At 45.9% G+C, this 25,410-nt stretch overlaps 1 protein-coding gene across 5 annotated transcripts in view; it reads right to left on the minus strand.

The window, feature by feature from the left end:
- GALNT17 (polypeptide N-acetylgalactosaminyltransferase 17) overlaps positions 1 to 25,410 on the minus strand; it is a 210,236-nt gene that overhangs the window by 15,153 nt on the left and 169,673 nt on the right. For all 5 annotated transcript variants that reach the window (XM_048068094.2, XM_013189317.3, XM_066979434.1 and 2 more), the window contains one exon: positions 2,747 to 2,932. In XM_048068094.2, the coding sequence (XP_047924051.1) occupies positions 2,747 to 2,932 (186 nt within the window). The remainder of the gene's footprint in view (positions 1 to 2,746; positions 2,933 to 25,410) is intronic.

The following is a 25,410-nucleotide window of genomic DNA, read 5'->3' on the forward strand; positions in this document are numbered from 1 at the left end:
CGCCAAGGGTGTGAGACTCTTCCAAGAGGCAACTCAGAGGACAGAATGGTTACAAAGGTATAAAATCAGTCGAAAAAAAATTAACAAACGGGAAGGCTTAAGATTCAAATATAAGAGAATCAGATAGCTAAGAACAAAGGATAAAAATCACAGGAGAACAGAAGATGAGCCTGAACCTCAGAAAAGCCTCTTGACAATTTGGACAATTAGATGGTGAAACAGTCTCCCTGGAGACACAGAGGAACCCCACTGCTCAAGTTGATTTAAAAGCAGACAAAGCTGCACTATCTGTCCCGGGGAGAATAATTTTACAGGAGCCAGGAGCAGGGGCTGAAGAGAGCAGCTCCTCTTTAACCTTTTATTCCATTACAGAATTTGGGGAACTAATGCAGCAGACTGGTGAAGGAACGCAAAGGCACAAAGCAGCCACTTTTCCTTCTTCCTACAGGTGTCTGGGTTTCTACTCTATTTTAGTGCCTGCTCTTGTCTTTTCCAGTGATCATTAACTATAGCTGGGAAAGCAATTTTCCATTACAATGCTTGTAATGATCTTCTAATGAATTATTCACTCTGCTTTAGAGAAGACACCATTTTAATCCGTGACTGGTAGCTCACAGGTAAAAAATAAAAGTTGATTCAGTGTAGATGGGTAGGACAGACTGAAATCTGAATAGGTGAGCTGGGATGTGAGGCTAAGCAGGAGCACAAATCAGTCAGCAACTGAAATATTCAGAGCATGGGGCTCGGCTTTGTTTTGTACATAATGGCATTGCAAAATAATTTGATGTATATTCATAACCCGCTGCACAATACCACCTGTCAAACAAGGCTTCTCTGAAATTAAATCTCAATTTTACTGATAAGACCTACATTAAAAAAAAAAGGAAAAATAGTTCTTAGGATAACTCAGACTGACCCACCTGCAGTGCTGATTTGTGTGATGCTGCCTTTTCAGAGGTGTAGGGGACCTGTGGCTCCATGCTGCGTGTGAATCCCTTTGTGCTGCATCCCAAAGCCTTTCCTGAGCAGGAGCAGGGTGCCTCGTGTCTCAACCTGAAGCAGTCTGGGCTTCGGGTCTGAACCCACGACAGCTTTCCAGCTCTACCCATGTGTACCGGGATCTTGCAGCCTGTTTTTAGGAGGGGCTCAAAAGCTCGCAGTCCTGCTCTCTCTGCTGGAGCAGCACCCAGCACACCCAGTGCCCTCCTGCCACTCACTGGGCAACCAGCATCTCCTTCCCTCTCCACTCATCTATTCCCCAACAACAAACTGATCCCGGCCTCTCCACCACCCCAGTACAACAAACCAGCAGCGCAGGCAGCTAGTCGGCCCTTCCCAGGTACCCGTTGTTCTCTAATGCAGTACAAAGTTGCAACTACCATGGCTCTAAATGCCAGGAAACCTCCCCAGATCTAACCTTTCCTCTAACAGCAGCAGCAGTTCATGTTTAATGCTTTCCAAAATGCCCTGAAGCACCGCGTTGCCAACTGGGGATGCTGCTGCAGCAGGATCAGGCCCAAAGTGGCTCTCAGCCAGTTTGGATCTGCAAGGTGTGACTATTTTGTGTTTATGTCTAGCACCAAAAGAGTGTCTGTAAATAACTGCTCACAAGGGGTCAGGCCACTCCTGGCATCATTTTTCCTTGCATATCTACAGCACAGCCCGATGTTCATGCTAACATACGCTACAAGGGGAATGAGCAGCATCAGGCTCTGCAGGGCACCCCAAATCCTCATCCCCCCATCACCTGGAGAGCATTACAGCTTCCCCCTCCCCACAGCCCCTTCTTCTCCTCCTGGCAGGCCCAGAGGCTGCAGACGGGGGCACTGACCCACCCTGGGGTGCTCCCAGAGCCCTAATGGCTGTGGTTTGAGCCAGGAGGCAGAACTTTGGGCTTCGTGATTTAGACATAACGTGCACAAATACCAGTGGTAAGCAGAGGTTAAGTCCTCCTGGAGCTTAGAGATCTTTAGTGAGAAATGCAGGGAACCACCTAGAAAGATCTACGTGCAGGATCTGTCCCTTGGGCATGGTGAACCTTTCTCATTGGCCATGGTTTTCCAAAGATGCACCATGCTGCATCAAGGCAGGATTTTTATGAAAAATAACATGACGATGATCTGATGATCTAGGAAAGTCTAAACATTTCTGTATGGAAATCAGTGAAACCACCAAAGTTACTCAGAAAGAGTGTTCTTCAATTACTTGCACAAACATGGTGCCGCTGGGAGGGAAGCTCTTTTTGCGAGCAACCAGCCTCTGATCCCTCTGAACATGGTTTCTACGTGCCGATGGCCTCACCTTTCGCAGTGCTGGGAGAACCTGAGTGTGCCTGCACATGGCATGGACCTGCCCAAGCCAGGGAACAACACTCAAGTACTAGTGATATCATCATTAATTGTCTGCCAACCTATTTTATAGACTCCATCTGCAGAGCAGCGTCATGATGTAAACTTATGCTGTGTAAACACTCAATGGGGAGATAAACTCTGCAATACAGACTTAATATTGAGAAACCAACATGACAGAGCTGATGTGAACCGTAAGTATACTATTTGAGTATACTCAAATTCTGCAGGTGTTGCAGCATCTTCATCAAAGCTGAGGGAGCTCTGCTGGCTTCCATGGCTAAGGATGTGACCCAGGGTATTTAAGGCTCTCCTTCACCCGGGGGCACCAAATGCTCTATAATTCAAGATTTTGACCCAGTGGAGCAAAAACTCAGAGAAGGGCGCAATGCCCGTACCTCCAGCGGCAAGTTCCATGCGATGTAGACATGGGACTTGTAGTCATCCATCCACACCTCGGCCACTCGCAGGGCATTGCGCTTGGTGTAGAAACCGATGTTGTTGTTGTAGGGCTTCTTCTTGCGCTCGATGTGAGCCACCCTGGAGCAGGGCAGGACCTCCATGCTGCCACCGCAGAGCCACACCTGCAACAGAACCGAACACCACTTCCATCAGCACAGGGCTCTCTGCAGAAGGTCCATTAATGAAAAAGAAAGAAGATTTTGTGGTTTCTACAGCATCGTGATAAGTGCAGAACATCGCATCATCTGGCTCCAAGTGGAAACCCATGGCCAGGCTTGGCCTTGGCTCAATAGTGAGCCAGAGGGAGAAGTTAACCTGTACCCAGACAGAGCAAAGCGCGCATTGATGTTGGTGGGATCAGGACTATAACCAACATGTGGTACTAATGCGTTGTAGGACTGGGTGCCGAGTTTACAGAGATGTTTCTGCTAAATAAAAAGGATTAGTGACTCGAACAGTTCAAACAATTGCAACATTTCCTTCTGCGGAAGGGATGACTCAGTGAAACATATGGCAGGGACAGATTTCTCCCACTTGAAAACATTTGTTCATTATTTTTCTTTCACATGCTGTTTAAAATTCCCTTAAATCACATTTTACAAGTTAATAAAATATTTTGAGATCTTCTTTTTCTCACACATGAAAGGAATTTGCAGAAAGACTCACCATACCTGAATTCCTCGCTCCTTGTTTGTCTTCACCAGTAAGTTATTTATTAGAAATTAAAGACCCGTAGCCAGGACACCAGGCACTGGGCAATCATTATAAATACATATGCCAGGCAGGCCTAATAATCCCAGTTTCGCCTATTTTACAGTCTGCTCTGCATTATACTTTTGCACAGTTGTTTTAACACCCAGCGTTTCTGGGATCTAGTCCAGGCTCACCACCTTTTATCCCATCTGTATTCCCTAAATTTTATCGACCCTGCTCTATACACTCTCCCAGCACCGCAAGGAGCATCCAAGGCCTTTCCTGCCTTACAAAAAAAAAAATAATAATAATAAAAAAATTCACCCCATTTGCCTCACAGGGGTCAAAAAAGGGCCCAAGGAGAGCAGCATCATGCTGGCATTTGGCATTTTGGCCCAAATCTAGCAATGGATGAGCCATGCTACGCCCAAACCCATTGTTTGCACCTTCCCATCCTAATGACATCCAAATGACACATATATCAATTAAATTACATTAGAAAGGCTTAATTAGTTAACTACTATATCAACTGCTCTTTTAAATCTAAGAAATGGCTGCTTTAGCACACCAAGCGCTTGGCACATGCACCTCCAGGCACCGGTGACACAGTAACAGGCAGCACAGCAGGTAAATGTCTTTTCTTGCGATAATCCGGACATTCACGCTGCTATCGCTTGGATTACTGCAGAACACAGGGGCCCACATCATAAAATCTGGGCCCCTTTTTATTACCTGGTGCACTGACATGTAACAAAAAACCTCCAGTCTTACCCCAGTTCTGCTGTTTGACCATTCCAAAGACTTTACACACAATTTTGGAGCACCTCTGGAGCAAAGTCATATATATATTTTAAAGGAATATTCCCAAGGCAATATTTTGACAGAAACCATCCACGTTCCTTGCCTGGTCAGTTCTTCAGTTTCTCAGTGGCCGGGTGAAGCAGGAGCATCGAGCCCTGCCTGTGGTGGTCACAAAGCTGCTGCCTTCATCCATAACGCTGCATAAAGCTGCCAGTCCTGGGAGATATCCAGCACCACCCAGTTTTGTAGTCTGGGGGATTTGTAAGATTCTCTCATGATTTGAGAGCAAAATAATTATTCTAAAAACTTTAAAACCATCATGTAGTTATAATGCCATTTTCCAGCAAGCTTGCTTCTGGTAGTAAGGGTGCAGTATTGCCTTTTTGTGTTTTATTTAAATAATTCACATGGTTTTATGCTAGACAGCTTTCCCAGATTTCTGGAATGTCTGTACAAACGATCTTGAAATGCGCATATTGCAATAAACTGAGAGAGAGTTGGGCTTTGTGAAAACAGCATTGATTATATACGTATCCACAAGCCAGTTCCAGAGAGATCAATAAAAAATTAATTCAAAAAAGGCACTTATGCGAGGAAAGACCGTACTTCTATTATCTCCTAAATAAATCCTATATTGTCATTATAAAGAAAAATATCTAACTGCTTCTACAAGGCTTTTATAACCTTTCTGCTGGCAACAACAGGAGCAAAGAGAACATGGGAATGTTCCCTGGGGAGTGGCTGAGTCACCCTGGCATCGATGCCCCACTGAGCAGAGGAGCGAGCTGTGGATCAGGAAGATGTCGCTTGCTCCCAGGTGGCCTGGCAGTGACGTCTTGTTCCTGTGGACATGCAGAACCCCACATGGACAGGTCTGCAGGGACAGCAATGCGGGAGACATGCATGGGCACAGAGCAAGAGGTGCCCTGGCCCTACAAGCTCAGTGTGATGCTTTATCCTTGCAACAACCACAGCCGTGGAGCAGTAAAAGGCACCAAGAAACGCCCCAGACCTTGATCTCTGGGCTCCGATGCAAAAGGAACTGCGAGACACTGTGACCAAAAGGTCCCAGTGGGCTCTCCACCCCGCCGGCAGGGCTGGAGGCCATTGCCTCGCATCTCAGCCACTGGTGGCCATGTGCCATGGGCAAGGGCCAGGCGCTCTCCTTTGGCACACAGACCCTCAGGGCAGGTTTATTTGTGTTGTTGTCTGTCCTATTCATAGCAAATAAACCTGTGATCCCTTAGGATACTCTGTTCACTGCAACTAACAGCTATAACTGGGCCATCAGTCCAGCATGGGTGTGTGTTTTTTGGATTATTTCTTGAGAATTGTCTGTTTCTTAGAAGATGGGTAATCAAGAGAAGTAAAATATTGAGACCTATGAGAAAAATAAGTTATTGTAAAATTAATTCATGTTTAGCCTCTTTAATGTAGCAGAATCTTTTATATTGCTTGCTACAAAGGAACAAATTGCAATCAAATCAATTCAAAAATATGCATAGATAGCATGTAAAGGCATGCTTAAAGACTCAAGATAGAGTATGTAACAGCAGGTTAAATATGATGAGCAAGTCACAAGTTTCCCCTTGTTTTCTGACATTCAAATTTCAACACAACTATTAGCTTGCGATTCATCCACCCGTAAAGAGACGCAGGATTAAAAATAGAAGCGTTCCCCTCCAGTAAATGACAGTGACTCAGTAACTTCTCCATCAGTCTACACACAGGAGTAATCGAATGTGCAGAGAGACGCCTGCTTTTATAAATAACCAGTTAACACTAAATTCTGGTAAAGAAGTCCCAGAGAAACAAACAGAAAACAAATCCATCACCCAGAGATCTTCGATGTGTTTTACAAAAAGCTGTTGGGTAAAACACTTGCAATTACTCCCCAAGCAAAGTGTCACTGTTGTAAGAATTCAGCGTGGAAAACCGGCAATTCTCAAGCTGTGAAATTTCCGACTGCGGCTTGAAATGGCACCAGCCATCGACTTTCTAGAAGCATTTGCACATGTGGGAGGCAACCCCTGGGTTAGCATGAGGTTGCATCGCCTTGCTCTCACTGGGGCAGCCAGCTTTGCTTTCTAGTCACCCTCTGGGAGCCCGAAGGTGTCACTGGTGTGTGAAAGCGTTCACCAAAGAGCCGGCATCACGCTGACCTGCACCACGGGTAACCAGACTGGGGAGCAGATGTGGCACACAGCAGTGCAGCAGTAGGGCTTCTAGGTGGGTCCAGGAGCTTCTCCTGTGCAGGTGCACCTGCACGTTGGCAGTGCTAAGTTAGTGGCTGGACTTGATGATCTCAGATGTCCTTTGCAACCAAAATGCTTCTACGATTCTAAGTTGGTGCGAGCACGCAGTACACAGCCACATCAACAGCATCCCGTTCCCCCAGCTCCCAGGCAAGGCACCAGCATCTCCTCTGCCATCGGCCTGCAGGCCTCCACTGGCAAAATCAGAGCTGTTTTCATGTTGCTCATGCAGAACACTCCATGTGTCTTCATCCCTAACGATGGCCAGGCCACCAGTAACCGCAGCGGCTGGGGGCATCCCGGGGCTCCAAGGAGACCGGGTCTGCAGGCAAGCCCAGGGAGGAGCACCAGGCATCCTCCGCTGTTACTGCACTCCTGGTAAAGAAGGGAGAACAGGACACTGCCCACAAAACACAGCATACAGATGGTCCCTTGTGCGTGTAATAGAGACAGCAGGAAAATCCCAATTTCACTTGACCAGCTCATTCCAGCAACCACAGAAACAATTTCCCAAGTAGGAAGCAGTTAAGAACAATTACTGTTCATGGTCCCCTTTGCCCTCAAAAATACACTGCAGCTATCAATTTGCTTTGCTCCTGCCTGCCACAGGCAGCAATTACTCTTGAGGGGCGTTATTTAAACAAAAGGACTTATGAGAATCTGCCTACCATCGACGGAGCCAGACAGGTGGAAAAAGGTGCCACAGATGAGCTTCACTGCCCAGGAGGGTACCAAAAGCCCGTCCTGTACTACACTGGGCTCAGGACATCGTCCGTCCTCCCCAGCAGGGCTAGAAACATGTGTCCCACCTTGGGGTTCACAGTGCTGGTGCAATTAGAAAACCTTGCTCTCCTTCTCAGCCTGCTGCAATCAGTACTTGATATGCCATGGTGCCCACCGGCAGGGAAGCAGAAAATAAAATCCTTAAGAATATTTTCATCATAAAATACTGACAAAGGGGCAACTTCCCCTGGGATGTGAGAACAAGTTGTACATTGCACTTCTTCTCCTATGGCCAAAAGCAGTACCAAGGAATTCAGGCTCACCATTTGTTTGTTGTTGTTTTTTTTTTTTTCACTGAAAGCTGATAGCAGAAAAAGAGAAGGACTTCTGCAACATCAGGGGCAAAATTAGGATCCTGCCCCTTCCAGCCTATGGAGCATCGGGACCACCCCAGTGCAGCACCTCCTCCTCTCAAACATCAGCAACCCATAAGAAAAACCATCTCACTGCCTGGGTGGCTTCTTATATAATGCTGTGCGTCCTCCTCACCCCTGGGATATCATTAATAATAATCATAACAAAAAGTAAGAAGGGACGGCAGCTATCTTGGGTCCTGAACGCAGCGTTTGAGCTGGAGCTCGGCGTGGTTTCCACAATGAGCACTGACAGCTCCCATTACAGGATCCTGACTTTTGTTGCTTATAACTTTGCCAAATTTTAACTATTCAGACTAAACTGTATCCTAGAACAGCTCGAGCCTGCCTGCAGTTAATGCAAAGAGACATCATGTCTAATGGTGTCAGGATAAGTCTGCAAGGTAAACTTTTAATCTCCGAATGTATTGTGACAGAAGGAAACGGGGAAAAATGCTCCTAACTTTCATTACACAAACTCCAGGCTTTTCCAGCTGATAAGTTCATTTCTAAGGTGATTAGCAAAACCATACCTTAATTAGCAATAGATTTCTCATTTAACAGCTTTGCCTTATCTTCGCCCCCCCTCCTTTCTTTTAAAAGCAACTTCCTAAGTTAAGGGAAAAACACAATTACCCAGGGCAGCTAAAATAATATGGAACATATCAGAACAAAGACCTAAATAATAAAATTGAGAAACATTTAAAAAAAAAAAAAAGGAAGACTAAAAAAGGCAAAGAAATAATCATTTCTCCACAAGCTCCTTCACATGGTTCTGAGATAGGGTATCTCTCCAAATTACTCCTTTTGTCAGAAGAAACAACATGCTCCCAGATACATTTCTAGCACTGTATCTGAAGCAGTTCTGCCCTCTCTGCTCCCATCAGGGCAGCGCTCCGTCCCACGTCCCCGTGGGAGCACCTGCCCTGCAGAGAGGCACCAGGGGGGACGTCCCCAAAGCCAACCTTCTGCTCCCGCATCCTGGTGCCCAAGCTGTCAGAGCAGAAGAGGGGTCAGGAGCGAGATCAAGAAGGGTCTTCCCCAAAACCTTCGTGATCCTTTGTACCCAAAGCATGGCCGCTGCTGTTCCCCGGATGGAAGCGGGTGCAACCACACTTTACAGCTGAAGTCCCCCCGCAGAGAGGGATCACGCAGCACCTGCCTGGTACCAAACACCCTCAGCACAGAGCAAAGGTGCTGTGCTGGCCTTACCTTCTCTAGAAAGAATTTACCTGTTTGGGTAAATACACAGCTTCCCAGCGCTATGGGTGACAATCTGAAGTTGCAAGACTCATAAACAGCAAGCTGGGTTATGTTTTATTTTATAGATATAAATATAAATGTATATACGTGCTGTATGGCATACCATCTCTGAAGTGCTGCCTCAAGCCACTGTGAATGTTGCTACCTGACTGTAGCGATCACAGCAAGAACTGTAGAAGAAACGTAACGTTAAATTGCATGAAAGTCAGTTAAGAAACCACACAGAGCGGGGAAAAAAGAAAAAGAAAATAAAACCCAGCTCTTTCAGGGGACATTTTACTTCCATTGCAGCAGAATTTAGTATTCATAATCTCTGCAGGTGGACACAAGCACTCCTTGAAGAGGGTTGCCTTTTACTTTGCATATCTGGATTTTCACATATCGCATCGCAGGAGGACTGGTGGAAGTGAGAATTTCTAAAAAAGCAGTGAACCTTTGCGGCCACTGTGCTATAGCCATCCAGCAGGGATGCAGGGCTGTAGCTATAGCCAAGACCAACAACCAGACCATCCGGTACACTGCCTTCAGAAAAAGGCAGCTCCGTGTGGGCAGGGGCAATGTCTGAACTCATGGACCCAACAGGGACCCTCCTTGCGACGGAAATCTTGACACAAGCTCATCCTGACCAACCAATAAATTATCTCTGAAACCTCCACAAAGAGGTAAAAGAGACTCTGCATCCTACAGCTGAAACGGGGAAAGGAATTTTGTTGATAAACTTGTAGATGTGTTTTCTCTCCGTGAGGCCATGGAAACCCTTTCCAACAGGATCACTTCTTTCGAATATGATTTTCCCTCCTGAGTGGTCCATGTCCTAGCCTGGTCACCTCAGACAACATCCAGTCAAGCAGAGAATGGTAGTTAGATGAAAGGGTAATACCACATTTAAAATAATAAATTCTTTTTGGGGGCGCGGGGTATTACTTGTTTCACATTTTATCCTCTTGGATGATGTGATTTGGACAGATTCTTGTTTATGTTGTGTCAGACCAACCCCAGAACTGCCCAGATTATCCAGTGTCCAAATGTCTTAGCTTTTCTGCTGAGACTACTGAAGTCATTCCTGCTATATTGGCCATTTAAAAATGCCAAATAGAAGTGGAACCCAGGTGCAAAATTCACTCCACAAATCCTAACCTACAGCAATACTAGGTAATAGCGACGGTTTTCATCCTCTTAACTCTGCAAGAAACATAAACAGTTTAACATCTGACATATTGGAGATGTTAGAATAAAGCAAGCTTCAAGTCAATGCAAAGCAGTGATTTCTCTGTGCTGCCAGAGTTCAAGGAGAATGACACATCCAAACCGTAATTGTGTTTGCTCAAACTTGAGGCTTTTCCAACGAAAAATTTATACTGTGCTCCTCCAACAACTCCAACACAACCTGTTCTAAATAGTGCATCGTTCCTGGCTACAATAGGTATTGATTTGGCTTTATCGCCTGATAAGGTGCGTAAGAATGGGTTTGGGGGCAGGCAATATTTAATACACTCCAATCACAAAGCACAGCTCAGGGAGGATTAGCTTTAAGGGCAAGTGTCCGCAACCCCCTGGCTCAGAAAAAATGAAAAAGCAGCATTTCACTTCTCAGCACACCAGGACAGATACTTTAATTACTTTAAAATTAAACTACAGCAACCAGAATTACTGTAGCTTTGTCATTTTAACATTTCCTGAAGTTATTATTATTATTTTTAAGAGGAATGAAGTGTTTTTAAATCCATATCTCATGAGTGCTTGTTGAAACTGCAGAGATGTCCTCCTACCTGAACTCCCTGCCTTGGCTGGAGCCAAAATTTGTATCATCAGCTCCCAAATGGCTGAGTCCTGCACTCCTGCAGAGCATAGAGCTCCAGCTATGTGTTGAAGTGGTTCACAGCTATTGTGGTATAAATACAGGCCTCTCATAATACGTTTAGTATGAAAATTCCTCAGTACGCTGATGGTATCTGATCAGTCTTGGCAGCACGACAAGGACCTGATTATGTTGTAATAGTATAATGCAAAGATTATTACAGACCCATAAAAGACAAGTGCCTAAAACTAGCATCAACAATACCTGTAAGCCCTGTTGGAAGGCAAAGAACACTCCAGGCTTTACACGCTTGTAAGACAGAAATTACCTGCAGGATTTGACCCCAATCTACTTTGAGGTTGCTCATTTTTTGTTTTTATTGCCAGTAACACACCAAAAGCATCTTGATCGCGGTCTCCTATTACCATTTCTACCATTTCTGTCAAAGCTGTAAAAATGAAATAGCGTAAATAGTTCAACAGAATTTTGATCTATTTTTCATGCATAAAAAGCCTTTAGAGAAAATTACCCATAGGCTGTTCTCTGGACTAACATGACTCCACGTGGGGAGCGGCAGGAGGGGGGGAAGGTGTCATGTAGCATTTTAACCATAAGAGGCAGTTCTGAAACAGAATTATTTATGCACAGAGAGGCAGAGCATGCTAGAGCAGCTCCTGAGCTGACAGCTCACCGACTTCTCCTAGCCTTCCAGTTGTCTTAACTCCAGCACATAACGACTGCGGCTTTTGTGATCAGTAATTATAGATATCCTCTCATCAGATGGGGGATGAAGGCGCTGGAAGGAAGCCGAGCTCCTACATAGATGCTCGTAGATGGATATGATTTAATGCAACTCAGCCTATCCTCGCTGCAGAAAATGGCTCAAGTAACTCATCGAAAAGAACAGCTAATGAATTCAAAACTAGAACATGCAAATACAGAGGGAGGAAATGTATGCAGTGTCTGTGTGTCTGTTATTTGGTGCAAATGCCCACGAGTACGTACAGACACACACAGGCTCGAGGGACTTCGTGCTCTGTCAGTGCTCTTAGCCAGACTGACAGTGCTTCCTAAACTCACAGATGCTTTTGCTATGGTCTTTCTCATTCATTAGGCTTGGACAGAACACCAAACCCGAGTGTTGAAACAAACTATCAGGTTTCCCTAAGGCTCCTTACCTCAGTTTTTGATTTTGCTCCTGTAAAGAGGGATTTCAAAGGCTCCTGTCCTCCCCAGCGCATGGAGCCTGCAGCCACCACCGAGGCAGAGGCACCTCTGAGCAGGAGGGATGCATCGGGACCAGAGGGATTCACTTTCCTTTGAAAAATGCTCCATTCCAAACCTTACTGCTGGGTTTTAGTTGACCATGTGTTAGACAGGAGGAAATGCTCAGAACTGATGCCCAGAAGAGGTAGAAGGAGCGATGCAAAGCTGCCACACACACCTGACCATCATTTTAGCCATTACCTATGGGCAGCTCATGTGGGGCAAGTGGAATTTGGAAGCTAGTTGTCACCTGGACCTTGTTTTACAGTGGAAAAACTATCTGCCCAGCATGAAACTATCGCATGCTACTGCCCAGCACACTCCCCCTCGCAGTACGATGTCTCCTGCAAGCAAACTTAATGTGTGCAAGTTTAAAATGGGAAAAGAAGGTCCAAACCGGATGGTTAGAGACTGGGGCCATTCGGTCATATTTCTGCCATTCACTCTGCCATCTGCTTATTTTCTATGGCAGTGTTCAAATCCCCTCTTCAATGGAGTCGTCTTGTGCTTTGAGATAATGAATACTTTGCAAGTCAAAGCAAGTGTGAAAGTTTAAAGCCTGAGCAATTGCCGTGGCTCTGAAGCTATCATCAGCAAAACTGCTGATAACTGATTGTCACAGACAGCCTTCGGCCTCTGCTAAAAATCTATTTTAAAATTCTGGAACATGTGCAGGTGAAGCATTGCGCAAAGGCTCTTAAAGATGGAAAACCTACTAACAGCTGCTCAGCTGAACAGTGGTAGGCGCCTTCATCTGTTGAACACTACTCCTTCAAGTCTGGCCAACTCCCAAAACATTTCCCTTCAGGGCAGAAAAGCCGCGGAGCCGGAGCTGTGATTTTACATTTGGAAGCCCTGTCTTTGGGGGCAGCACTCGGGGAATAACTGCAGCGCAGCTGCTTGATCTATCCGTGACCTACTCCAAGACCATCCAATTTCTTTGATGCCTGTCCATCTGGACTCTCCCTTTCATCTTCTAAAGTTTCCAGAGCAAGCGGCCAGGGCTCACACTTACAATCTTTAGATGTTGGTTTAATCAAGACCATGGCATTCCCTTGGTGCGGACATACGCTGGGTGCGTGGTCGCTTGGTCTCTGACTTCAGAGGCCTTGAACTTTCGCACAGCAGCCAGGAACTCAACCCTTCAACTACCACACAAAAGCAATGGCCAAAAAGACTGAGGCTGTGCAGTGAGTGGGGACAGATTTGGACAGGATGGAAATAAAAATGCATCTAATGCAGAGTGGGGTTTTCCTCCTATTACACCCAGCACCACCTCAGAACAGAGCTGCACTCCTATTTTTCTTAAGACCAACATTAATTAACACTGCCCCTGTACAACCTAACCCTGCTCAAAGCCTTGTTTGGGTATGCAGTCCCACTTTCCCTGAGATCAGCAGCACAATTCCTGGTGTCTTTCCCAAAGCCAGGATTTCAGCTCTTTCTCTCTTACCACCAACACTCAGAGCTTTTTGCCAAATTCACACAGGATTCACACGGTGTTGACGAGGGCTGCTGTGGACACATCTGCGTGCCTGGGTGTTAGGTGCTCCAGTCACAGAGGGCCTGTGCCAGGGGCACGACAGAGACAAAGGCATTTCGATCGTTTCCACTCAGGAGCTACCCAGCTGGATCCTCTTTACCAAAAGCATTTTTTCCCTACCTCCAATGAACTTACGCATCTGGATTACTAATCATAATTAAAGATCCACAGGGTACCTGACGGAAATCCTCCAGATCTGCTGGCAAGGCTGCTTGCATGTGCCCTCCCTTAATCTAATTCAGCCCAACCCAGCAAAGGCAGCACATACTTGCACTGTGGAGTGTGGCCCGACCCAATAGCATGGTCATAGCTTCGTTAGGAGATCTGAGATGGCGTTAATGCCCCAAAGAGCAGCAGTAACCCACTCCTAGCACGGCCACAAACACCTTGGCCATTCGCCACAGAACATCAGCCGTGCTCCTGTGCCCCATGCTGCAGCAGGACGATGCCCTTTGTGGCTGCCCAGGAAGCATGCTGCTTCACCTTAAGTCCTCCTGTAACACACACCACAAATTGCTCCTTCGATCTGTGGGACCAAATTGCCACGGTAGAAATCAGAACAGTTTCGAAAGACCACCTTGGCTGCTTGCAGAGCCCGTCAGCTCGTTCAGCCAGCACTCTTCCCGAGCAGCACGTCTCAGTGCCGCCCCGCTCCCAAAATCCCAGCCACGAAGCCTCTGCCACACCTCCCTGCTTACCTGGGGTCTGCTCACAGCGTGGACGCCACAGAGCATGACCACTGATTGTTTTTCACGCAACAAAAGGCAGCTGGCCATTGTGATTGTTATACTGCACCTCTTCAGGGCAATCTGGTGGCAGTGAGACCCCCGGGAGCCGTTAGCTCTGCACCGTCCCTGCGTGACTTCAGCACCACGTGCCGTGCGGCAGGAGAGAGGCCACAAGCTGCTCCACCAGGACGTCCCTCCTGTTCTGCTTCCCAGAAGGGACGGACGGGGGGGTCTCTGTGCTGGCACAGTGTCTGGCCACCACCCTGGGCCCTGGCTGAAGGTTAAGCTACACACACACAAACCAGGCTCTCTGCTGCGAATCCATCTAGCACAAGGCTGCACTTGATGGGTGCGTGCAAGAGCTTTATGAAAAAGATAAGACACAGACACACAACCACTTTGGTGCTGAGATTTTTGACTGTGTTTATGAAAAAAAATGAAATATCCCAAATTCCTTATTTTCCCCCTGCAGATGTACAGACAATGTCATCCTGGAAGTATCTCAGGGAGTGGAGGGGTAGATAGGAGAGCTGGAGCCTCTCCATGCCTATGGCACCAGCTGATCAGGTACGTGGCTGTGAGCCCCCAAGGGCTGCTGTCTTCTCTCTTATGTGCACCCTACAGTGAGCGCCAGGTCTGTAACTATTTTGCTTTCCAACTATCCGTACTACTATGCACATGCCCTCCTTATGCTCATCCCACTCAGGACGCACAACGGGAGCACCCAGCACCAGGACAAGAGGTTGTGGAGCCCCCATCCTTTAACCTCAACTGGGCACGTTCATGAAGAAGCTGATCCCACCTTGAAGCTCAGCCAGCTTTGAGCTGAAAGTGGACTTCCCGCAGTCCCTTCCGGCCTCAATTATTCTACGCTTCCTGCAGAGAGGTGTTTAAGACAGATGTACAGAGATCCCAGTGAGGACATCATTAGGCTAAGGTAGAAAAGTTGTGAAATATCATCTTGGCTCTTCCACTGAGCAGCTTGACAAGTTGTTTCTGTGCAATCTATCTTTGTTCTCTCCTTTTACAAATGGTATAATTTAACTGAGATACAATCTCGTGAGGAGACAGGCTCTCACAACCCATGCAGATGGCTCCTAGTGCCACAGTGCTCAGACCTCAGCTGGGTCCCTTCAAGATACTGGAATATAAGGAATGCTTTGTACAGCTGGACTCTTTTCACTTTTTGAAATTTAAATATCTATACTATGGGTGTTTTTCAAATGTTTTTAATCTCTGAGCCCTACGAAATTTTCCAGTTGAGGAGAAAAGCCCTTCAGGACCTTCTCCCACTTAGACTACCATATAGCATATAAGAACTTTTGTTTCCTAGACAGTTCATAGATGCTGTAAAGTAATTCCCGGACAGCCAGTGTCCACAGGTAGCAGAATGAAAATCTGGTCTGAGATGTCTTCTAGGTTTCCTGGACCATAGAGGAAATGGGAACATTCACCGTGTGATTCCACTAGACTAGATGACTAAATACAGGTCTATAAGAGCAACAGGTTGGTGGACAAGGAAGACGTGGTTAGGAGTCTTTTAAAGGTCAGTCTCTACTTCAACTGATCAAAGATCTCCAGTAAAGTTATAACAGAGAAGCTGAATCAGGAGAAGAAAGTTAGGCTACAGAAGCATATTGCCAAGTTTCAAAAGATAAACCTTAAGGAATTCAGATGTGCAATAAAAGCACTGTTATTCTGAGCAGCTGATGCTCTCAAGTGAATCTCTGTGCTGGAAAATGGTGAGAACAGTCATTTCCCACGTCCTCTACAGCTTAGCTGCAGGAACTTCAGCTGACGTCTTTGGGCCAAAGTAAATGAAAACACTTCTGAATGGGTGCTAGACTTGGTTCACTGATGTATTTACAAAGTTTAGGGACTAATAGTATTTATTTTGCATTTTGCATGACGTGCAGAATGGTGTCATAAAAACATACACTAGCACCTTCATGTGTTTAATCTGGTAGGATCCTGTTAATTCATTTGATAATAGTGTGGCCACCACAGTTGTGTGCTTTCCCTTGTCCTGTTATCTATAAAAGTCTATTGCTAAATATTTAATAGATTTTAAGAATCTCTATTCTAACTCCCCAAAAGCCTAATTGTTGTTTAAGAGCATCTAATACCCATCAGCTTCTTTTTGTATTAGATTCCCTTTTAAAATCACTAATTAATTTACTCTTCCACAAAAAAAAAAAAAAGGCCTCTGTAGAATAATGATGCCCCCAATTCCTGCAAAAGAACTGCAAGCCTAGTTAGTAGCACTATGTTTCATTCAGCACAGTCCAATTTCGAGATTGCATTTTAATAACAGGAGCATGGTCCTTATCCATTCTTCCCTGACTTCTCTTGTCCTTGATTTGCCAATTAGAAATAACTGCAGTAGAAGTGATACAATCCCACAATGCTGGTTTCAGACAGACTGTCACCTGAATAGCTATTAGAGAGCAATAAAAAGCTCATAAGGATTCTTTTTCCAATGAAGCATGTTGATGAAAACAATGAATGTTTTCATTTATTTATATGTATACATACTTATGAACACACACTCAAATATTTCGTTCTAACATGAAGAAACCAATTACCTTTCTCTGTAACTGAGAGCCTCAAAAGGCACCAGGAAAGTACGAAAATGGTGATTATATTCTTAGCAGGCATTTCCATGGAGAATATTCCTACTTCTTTCACCTGAAGTCTGGGACAGCAAAGAAAACAGACACTCAATGTAGAAACTGGTCTTTAAGTCAAAATTGCTGTTTCCCAACTCATCCACAATGGGGCTGTACTTCAGGCTGCCCCAATGCAGTGGCACCCACCTCCCACCCACCAGCAAATTCCCTTGTGGCCCACACCGCTCTGGCTGTAAACATCTCAAAAGCATCGTGACTGCCCAGCACCAAGCAGTCACGCAGTCTGACTGCACATTTTCTCCCTTTTCCATTTTGGCTGGCTCCAGGCATCCTTATCAACTGGCCTGTGACCACTGGCTCCCAAGCCCCAAAAGTGCAGAGCCCACCAGTGCTTGCCCCAGGGGGAAAACCACATCCTCTGCAGTGCGATCTCCAGGGACACGTGCCTATCTATGCCACGTAGACTGCAACGAGCTGGTTTTGTGCACTAGGTTTTGCCTCTCCAATGCCAACCACATGCCAGTCCACAGGTAAGAATAAAGAACAGGGCAAGCACGTGGTGATGACTGGCTTATTGTCCTTCCCAGCTTCAGACAGCCAGTGGCTTAAGGACTCTGTGAGCAAGAGATGGAGTCCTTTTCTTCAAATAGCTCCCTGTGGATTTTTTTACGTTTCGTATTTTCTTCCGGGGCAAGCGTAGAAAGAGCAGCTCACTGTTTCTAAGTTCTAACTGGCAAAGAGCCAGGCTAGGGTTCTTGTATGTCATGACCATGATATACCTTGGACATCATGATTTGTGGCTGCATTTCTGAGCTCTCCCCAACTAATTTGCTTCGGGCCACTGCCAGAAGATGGCATTTAATCTGACGGTGCCTGCACGTAGGGCCATCTTTCTTGGGCTCATGAGACCACCTGTGCTCAGCTTGAGGTGGCACCAACAAAGGACAGGGAAGAGGTTTGTTAAAAAAAAGAAAAAAAAAAGTATTATCCCTTGACTGGCTTAGTGCATACTGTCTCATGGAGAAGGGCTGTTCTCTCTGAAAAGATTGCCCTTTTTTTCTTTGGCCTCTAAGAGAAGCGGCAATGGCCTGACTTCGAAGGCTTCGCTCCTTCTCTCTGCCTTTGCCACACAAGGCCAGAGCAGCTCTTCTGCAATTGCTTAGCAGCAATGAGTATTTTTTTCTTTTATTACACATCTGCGCTGTGGACTCAGTGCCTGGTGGGAAAGCCATTTCCTCCAGCCCTTCTTCCAGCAGCTCCAAGGCTGGGGAGGGCTAAATGGAGGAGGCAGGGAAGGAAGCCAGGCTGCTAAAGAGGAGCAATTCACTCCCCCAACCCCCAGTTAGAGCCAGACTGCAGAGTCTGGGAAGAGCCTGAATTTTTTCATATAAGCAGCTCTCTTACAAGAGGAGGATAGAAAATCCTACCCGGGTTGGCAGACGCAGCCAGGTTTCGCTCAGTGCTACAACAGCTCCTCCACATCAGCTGTCTCCAGAGAGTGGCTGAGAAGACGTGGGCAGGGTGCTTCGATGAGAAGGGGATGAAGAGTGAGAGCTTCCAGAACAAGTCAGGACATATGGGAGAAAATGGATGGAGCAGGAACCCAAGTGGTGTCGGTGCAGCAGGGATGGTACAGCATACAGTCCTGTTGTGCCCTCCACGCTCTGCATCTACAGTGAAGCAATTCAGCAGAGGAGGGCTTCCAATACTTGGCTGCCACGCCACCAAGCTACAGGAGTTTGGTGGAAACAACACCCTCAGAGGCAACAAGCACTTCTTTTTGGACCAGGACTTACATCTGAAGTACTCATGACAGCTCCTGGCATGGGGACACTACGGCAGGCTTCCACAACCAGAACTTAACAGCATGTATTAATCACCAGATCTTGTGGGGACAAAATAACTCCGTTATCAGATACTACACCCTCGAAAACCAGCAAGTTTTAAGTTCTTCATGACATTGTCCACCCATCTGTCCAAGTTCCCAGCACAGATCTGCTTGCATATACCTCTAGTACAGGGCAGGACATCACAGCTGCTGCAGTGGTGCTGCTCCACGGAGGACACATTCTTGTTCCCTCTCAGATAGCCTAAATCCTAAATCTACTGCATGTCACCTGTTAGAATGCCCTGGCACACCTGGGATGGGAAGGGCAACGCGACCTGTTGCACAGGGCCTTCTGGTGGCTCGTGGATCTCCCCGCGGTGTGGTCAAGGACAAGAGCAAGTCCTGAAGTCTGCCCACCACCCAGGTGGGATGCTCCTCTGCTAGCGCTCTCACCAATCTATTCAAAGTACTATATCTGGAAAAAGGCTGTGCTGTGGGAAAAGCAATCCCTGTCACTTCGTAGGAGTGCAGGAAGATGAAAGACATCACCCGTTCGCAGTAAACAATTAACGAGGCCAGACTGTTCTCAGCTATTTTGGTCTGAGAGACTGAAAAAGATGGGTGCTCCTGATGTAACTGTCACTGAGATAATTTATTCTGCCACATTTTCCTTCACGTCTATGAAGTATTTCCCAAGCCATTTATCTACATGAACTATCACATACTTATAAACAAGGAAGCGTATGGTAGTTACCCGGCCATATTCCAAATTCTGCTTCATCTAAAGAAGATTCAACTCACTTTGGAGCCCCCTTCAAGCTTTACTCCTGCCTCATACAAGCACTCAGTCACTTACACATCTTGAGCTGGCTTTCATCAAACTGAGATTAAAAGGACTCTCTCCACAGACAAAATCATAAAATTGAAAAGGTCTCATTTCAGCTTTTGCCTCCAAATACGAAGCTTCCCATTCAAGGGTGCACCAGCACTAATAACTTTTCTGCTGAAACAGCTACTTCTGTTTTATTCCTTTTAAATGTGTTACAGAGGCTACAAAACCCAGACCCATAGCACAGGACACGCTTCTTAGGAACAGACCTACGGCATCCATACACTACGTTTCACTCTAGGAGGCTCCATGAATATACCAAGAATACAAATGACATGGATGTGAAGTGCCCAGCTCTTTTCTCATATTTTTAGCTTACAGACATTTGTTGTGAATTCAGCATATAGAGGTCTGGCTATATCTCAAACCAGAGATGAGTCAAAAGGATCTAAACATCTTTCTTTAAAAATCTGGAATACGTTGATTTCAATGAAATTCTGCCAAAAAGGAAACAGTGCATTTCCAGATAATGAATCCAGCCCAACTGGATGGGGCTGTCCATCCTCCCAAGAACAGTCAATGTATTTTTTGTTTTGCATTGAGTTCAAAAGTTCCAATAAATTATACAAAATATAAAAGTTGTGACTGGAGCAAAATTTCAGATTTACCAAAACAAAACATTCTCATCAACTAGAGCATTTTTTAACTTCAATTTTGGAAACTTTTCAGTACTTTTTGAAACACATTTCAAAAACCCAAACAAAAGAATGAGTTTTGGAAACGAGAGTGTAAAAAGTGAAAAATGTTGAAGAAAACAATGAGCAGTGCTGTGTCTTCAGGTCACCACGACACTATGACTCATTTCTTTTTGTTCCATTTGTTTAGATTTCAACACCAATTGTTATTAGTTGCCTGATTCATCAGCATTCCTGTGGTCTGTATGTGTTTAAAATGACAAATATAGTGATTCCTTGTAAACACAAAAAGCTGTAGGAGATGGAAACAAAGAACAAAATCAGAAGATCTAACCTTGATTCCTGCCAAATTGCTATTACCAAATTTTTCTTTGACACCTGCTGGAAATGCCCATTGCTGCAGCATCAGATGCTGAGCTGAGGTTGCATTCAATGTGTCCCTCCGCTCTAGCAAGGTTATGCAGAAATGCCATTCTGGGGCTATTTGAGGGTTGGCAAGTCATACCAGCATGTTAAGCTTTTTTTTTTTTTTAATTTTGCTTTAAGAAAAAAAAAAAAAGCACAACACAACTGTAAGTAACTGGGCAGCCTTCAAGTTTCTGCAAACCTTAAAGCAATGAAAAAGCAACCAAATCCCCTCTAAAATAAAGCCTGGGCCACATCCTGGCTCAGCTTCAAATTATACTTGTAAAGTGTGAGCCAAATCCCTGAAAGAAAATGGAAGTGTTTCCATCCACTTCCATAGGCTTTAAATCAGCCTTAAGTGTGGTCCCCCATACCGTACTCGGCAGCAGTTCACCCGGGAGATGCCAATGCCATCCGCACACTCCAGGGTTGAGATTTCAATCAGAATGCAATAGTAAAACTTTATTTTAATTAGAAAGATGCATTCAGGTGCAAAAGGATCTGCTCCTCTGAGGCACGTGGAGAGCTCTGGGTCTGAGAAGCGCCTCTGAGCTCTGCTTCATTAGTTTAACTATGAGCTGCTCATTGATCTTTCCTGTAAATGAGCAAGCTCTAGCACACCGTTAAGCAGAGTTATGCACATCGTGCTGGAGGCAGAGAAAAAGCCCGCCTGGCTGCCCACATCCTTCTTACTGCCATGGGCAGCCTGGATCGGAAACGGCTGGGGTTCTCCTCCTGCCTCCTTGGCATTTCTGTGCACTGTTAGCTTTCTGTCTGAGCACAGAGATCAAGACTCTTCTGCCATCACTGAGTAGTCCTACATACTTTTGAATAAGCAGTAGCCTGCTGAAAGCGCTGCCACGGAGCTGCTGCACCTCTGTTTTTATTACTCTGTGACCCAGAGCAGAGCCGACAAGACTGCCTGAGCCTTCAGCGGTGCTGGGGAAAGAGAAGATCAGGCTTGTTGTCAGCCCCGTGCCAGAGAACGCACATTACCGGTACACACACAATGATAACGTGTGTACCAATGTACCGATGATAACAGGGCTTTGTATATGCTCACAAAGCATATAATAACTTACCTTGTTCTCATTTGCTGCATTCTGTCTGTTATGGTTTGGGTGCTTTTAAATGTCTTTAGAGCTATTTAGAATTACTCATCCTTCTGCGGCATGAAATGAGAATCTGAACTCAAACTGCTGGTACAGAGCTCGTCGCTGACTGTTTTCATCTCTGTATAATTACTTTTGAGATAGATTCCTTCACCAGGGGGAGATGACTCAGCGTTCCCAGGGACCAACGCGCTGCTTTCTGTTTCTCCGACACCCCCTTGTTATAAAAAAGCCTTGCAGAAGGTGTTTGGGGCAAGCCATTGCCTAAACCTCAGCCTTGCCTGGAGCTGGGTGCCAGCCACGCATCCAAGCCCAGCAGGGATGGGGCAGACACAGACGTCCGCAGCAGAAATCCCATCAAGAATCCCAAGGCAGGCTCGCCAGATAGTAGGAATTCTGTTTCCATGAGAAGCACTGCAGTTCAGAAATTTCCTTTCATTCTTACGATTCCCAGAGAAGGGCATCAGAGCAGAACAGAAACACTGACCCTGCTCTTTCAGGGCTTCTCGGGTCTGACCAGTCATTTCACTGCTTTACTGGGAGCACTGGGGGAATGCACGTGTAGTGTTTAATGATGGATGCTCCCCACCAAACCTGTACAGCAAAGCCCGTGATTAACCCCTCAGTCAGCAATGTTGGTGGCAAGCCAGTCTAAGAAGAGCTGCTTTTTATTTCTCTTAAGCTCCATACACGTAGGGGGGAGAGACAGGATTTAATTTCATCTGCATTAAGATCATATATTACTGGGTCACACAAGTGCCAAGCAAAACGTAGCCGAAGCCTTGATGTTGCCAAAGACATCTACTGACAATGGCAAAGGGACTTGATTTTAGTCCCAGATCTGTAAAATCTCTTAAAATGAACTAATAGCAGCTGTTAAGCAAATGTATGGTTTAGAGGTAGCAATTAATTTACAAGTTGTCAGGGGTCGCACCCCACACTATCTGCAGATCAACAATTATCCAGCATTTAAATCCTTCCAAAAGGCAGTAACAATTACTTAGGACAATGATATTGTAGTTGCTGTTTTTCTCGAAAGCACTTTGCTTTGAACAAAACCTATTGTTGTATTTCATTTTCGCACTGGTAGTGTTTCTCTTTTTACATTTTCCAAATGAAAACCAAATCCCAAAGTTTTCACACACCAAAAAAGGAAAAGAAAGATGAAAACTGTTCTTTTTCTGCCTTTCCCTCTCCGTTCCAGAAAGGATGTATTTAAAATCTTTTGACAAATCAAATACTTTCATAACCATTTCACAGGGTTCTGTTGTGCTTTTTTTTTGGCATTTGTAAGAATAACACTGTTCGTCTGCCCAAGCTGGAAGAGGAGGACGAGGTGGAGATTTGGCAGCAGCTGGGAGGGGGTGGCCGCAGCCAACAGCGCCGCAGCGCACACCCACCCCTTGGCTCGAGCTAGCACAGGACTCACGGACAGATGATTTCTGTCCATGAGCTGGGAAGCAAAGGCACATCCTGTTCAACCACGGCTGCAGCAAGGGCCGTGACTGCTGCAAGGCCTTGAATCTTGTGCTAGATTTGAGTTAACTACCCAAAATGACAGCCTGAACCCCGCAAGCACGGCTGTGCAGAGTCTGGAGCAGTCATCAAGCCTACCTGCACGTGGGGTCCCACCAAAGGTCCTCCCTGAAATTCAAGACCAGCCTACGCTATTCCTCTGTGGCTCCAGTCTTTACCTCTACATTTGATTTTGCATGAGAATTGAGAATAAATAAAGCAGGAAAGCTTTTAGCAAGGAGCATCTCTTCCATTCCCGGGTTTTAATAGCAAGATCTCCAACCCAAGCTCATCATCATGTTCTTCCCGAGCACATGGAGAAGTAGGAGCATCTCCACGAGGAGAATTACCCACTGACATCAGGGTATGATAAATTACCCTCAGAAGGCACTTGTTTCTGACAACAGCCCAGACAGGGGGCCAGACGAGATGGATTTCATACAGCTCATCCACAGATGGGATTATTTAGGAAGAGCTTTGGTCAGGGCTGGCACCCCCATGCTCTCGGCTCTCTGGAGACAAGTGCACTTCTGCATGTGCCTCGTGGGAGCAGCACATTTTAGAGGCCTAAGGCAATGCCCATGGAAATCAATGAATAAATTCCGACTAACCGCACCAGACATTGAATAAGGGGGTAAAATATTTAGTCACCAGAACAAAGCTCAAGCTGTTGTTGGGTCCTTATTAAACAGACTTAGGGACCCCATCCAGCCCACACACCCTGCTGCTCCCCACGGCCACACCTCTTCTTTGCGAGTTGCTCCCACAAGCAGCAGAATTGCTGAGCACTAAGGGATTTGTTGCACGGAGCTATAAGCCAGGCTCATTTTTGTTTGCCATTAGCTGCTCACAAGAGGCACCTCATCCCTGCTGGTCACCCGGGCTCCCTCTGCTGCATTGCCACCGGCACTGCTGGGGACGAGTCGCTCCCAGTGCCATGCGAGGTGCCCGCTTCCCCTCTTCAGCACTAGTTAGGCTAATTAGGATTAAATGCCAAATTTCTACCCGACTCTGTTTCAGGGCAACAAATCCCACTCACTGTGTTGCTGTGCCATGGAATGGACTTCTGCTTGCTTTAAGACCAAGGAACTGAACTGCAAATGCTGTTCTGCCCCCTTGCACGTGTTATTGCAGCTACAGCAACTACAGGAACAAACCCTAACACCACACAAATGCAGTCACAGTGAGATTCACATTGCCATGCCCATTGTTGGCCAAACGATTACAGGTTTCAGAGCTCATCCAGGGAAGAAAAAAAAAAAAAGAAAAAAAAATTGAAAATCATTAAAACAGCAGGAAATGTGCCAGCTAACACTGGAAGAAAACATCTTTGAAACCTGAAAAAGTGACACACTTAAGGACTGCAAGAACTGGTAAGAACTGGGATAATCAATGGATAAAAAAACACAGGATAATGAAATCTTAAGGGACGAACTGTTAATCCTTGGTTCACGTCACTGGGCAGTCTCCCATAAGCCCCACCCCACTGAAGTCCCTTTGCTGAGGTGGGCAAACTCAGGGGCAGGCCGGGCATGTCCTGAGACTTCGCTTTGTCGGGGCCGGATGAAGCAGAGGAGGAATCAAAAATCTGGAGCTGGGCAGATCGCGTCTGGCAGTCGCCACTCGGCCTCGTGATTTCATTCCAACTCTTAAATCTATTGGCTTCAAACCATGGTATAAAGGCACATCCAAAATGAAAGGCACATTCCTGGAGGGTTCGTCCACTGCCGTCTGCAAATCGTTATTTCTTCTTCATAAAAATAATTAAGTGCAAATGACTACACGAGGGGGAAGAAATTCCTGAGCTCCTTCCAGCAGGAATTTTTAGTAGCAGCCGAAAAGAAGGAGAGAAGACCTGGGTGCAGCATGCGTCAACATGTCCTTTCAGCGGGGTACATCCAAAGCAAAGGAAAAAGGAGAGCAAATGCTTCTTGCACCCTGCTGCAGAAACAGCCTGTGTGCGCACAACCACCCACAACACTGACTGCCGACACACGGCTCCACCCTGGGCCAGCCAGAAAGGCTTCAGGTCTAAAGCCACCTTTCAAAATTAATATATGTCATGCAAGAGGCATCATGGGGCAAAATGGGTCCGTGAGAGGA

Source organism: Anser cygnoides, chromosome 18 (assembly GCF_040182565.1).
Source record: "Anser cygnoides isolate HZ-2024a breed goose chromosome 18, Taihu_goose_T2T_genome, whole genome shotgun sequence".
Taxonomy (NCBI): Eukaryota; Metazoa; Chordata; class Aves; order Anseriformes; family Anatidae; genus Anser; species Anser cygnoides.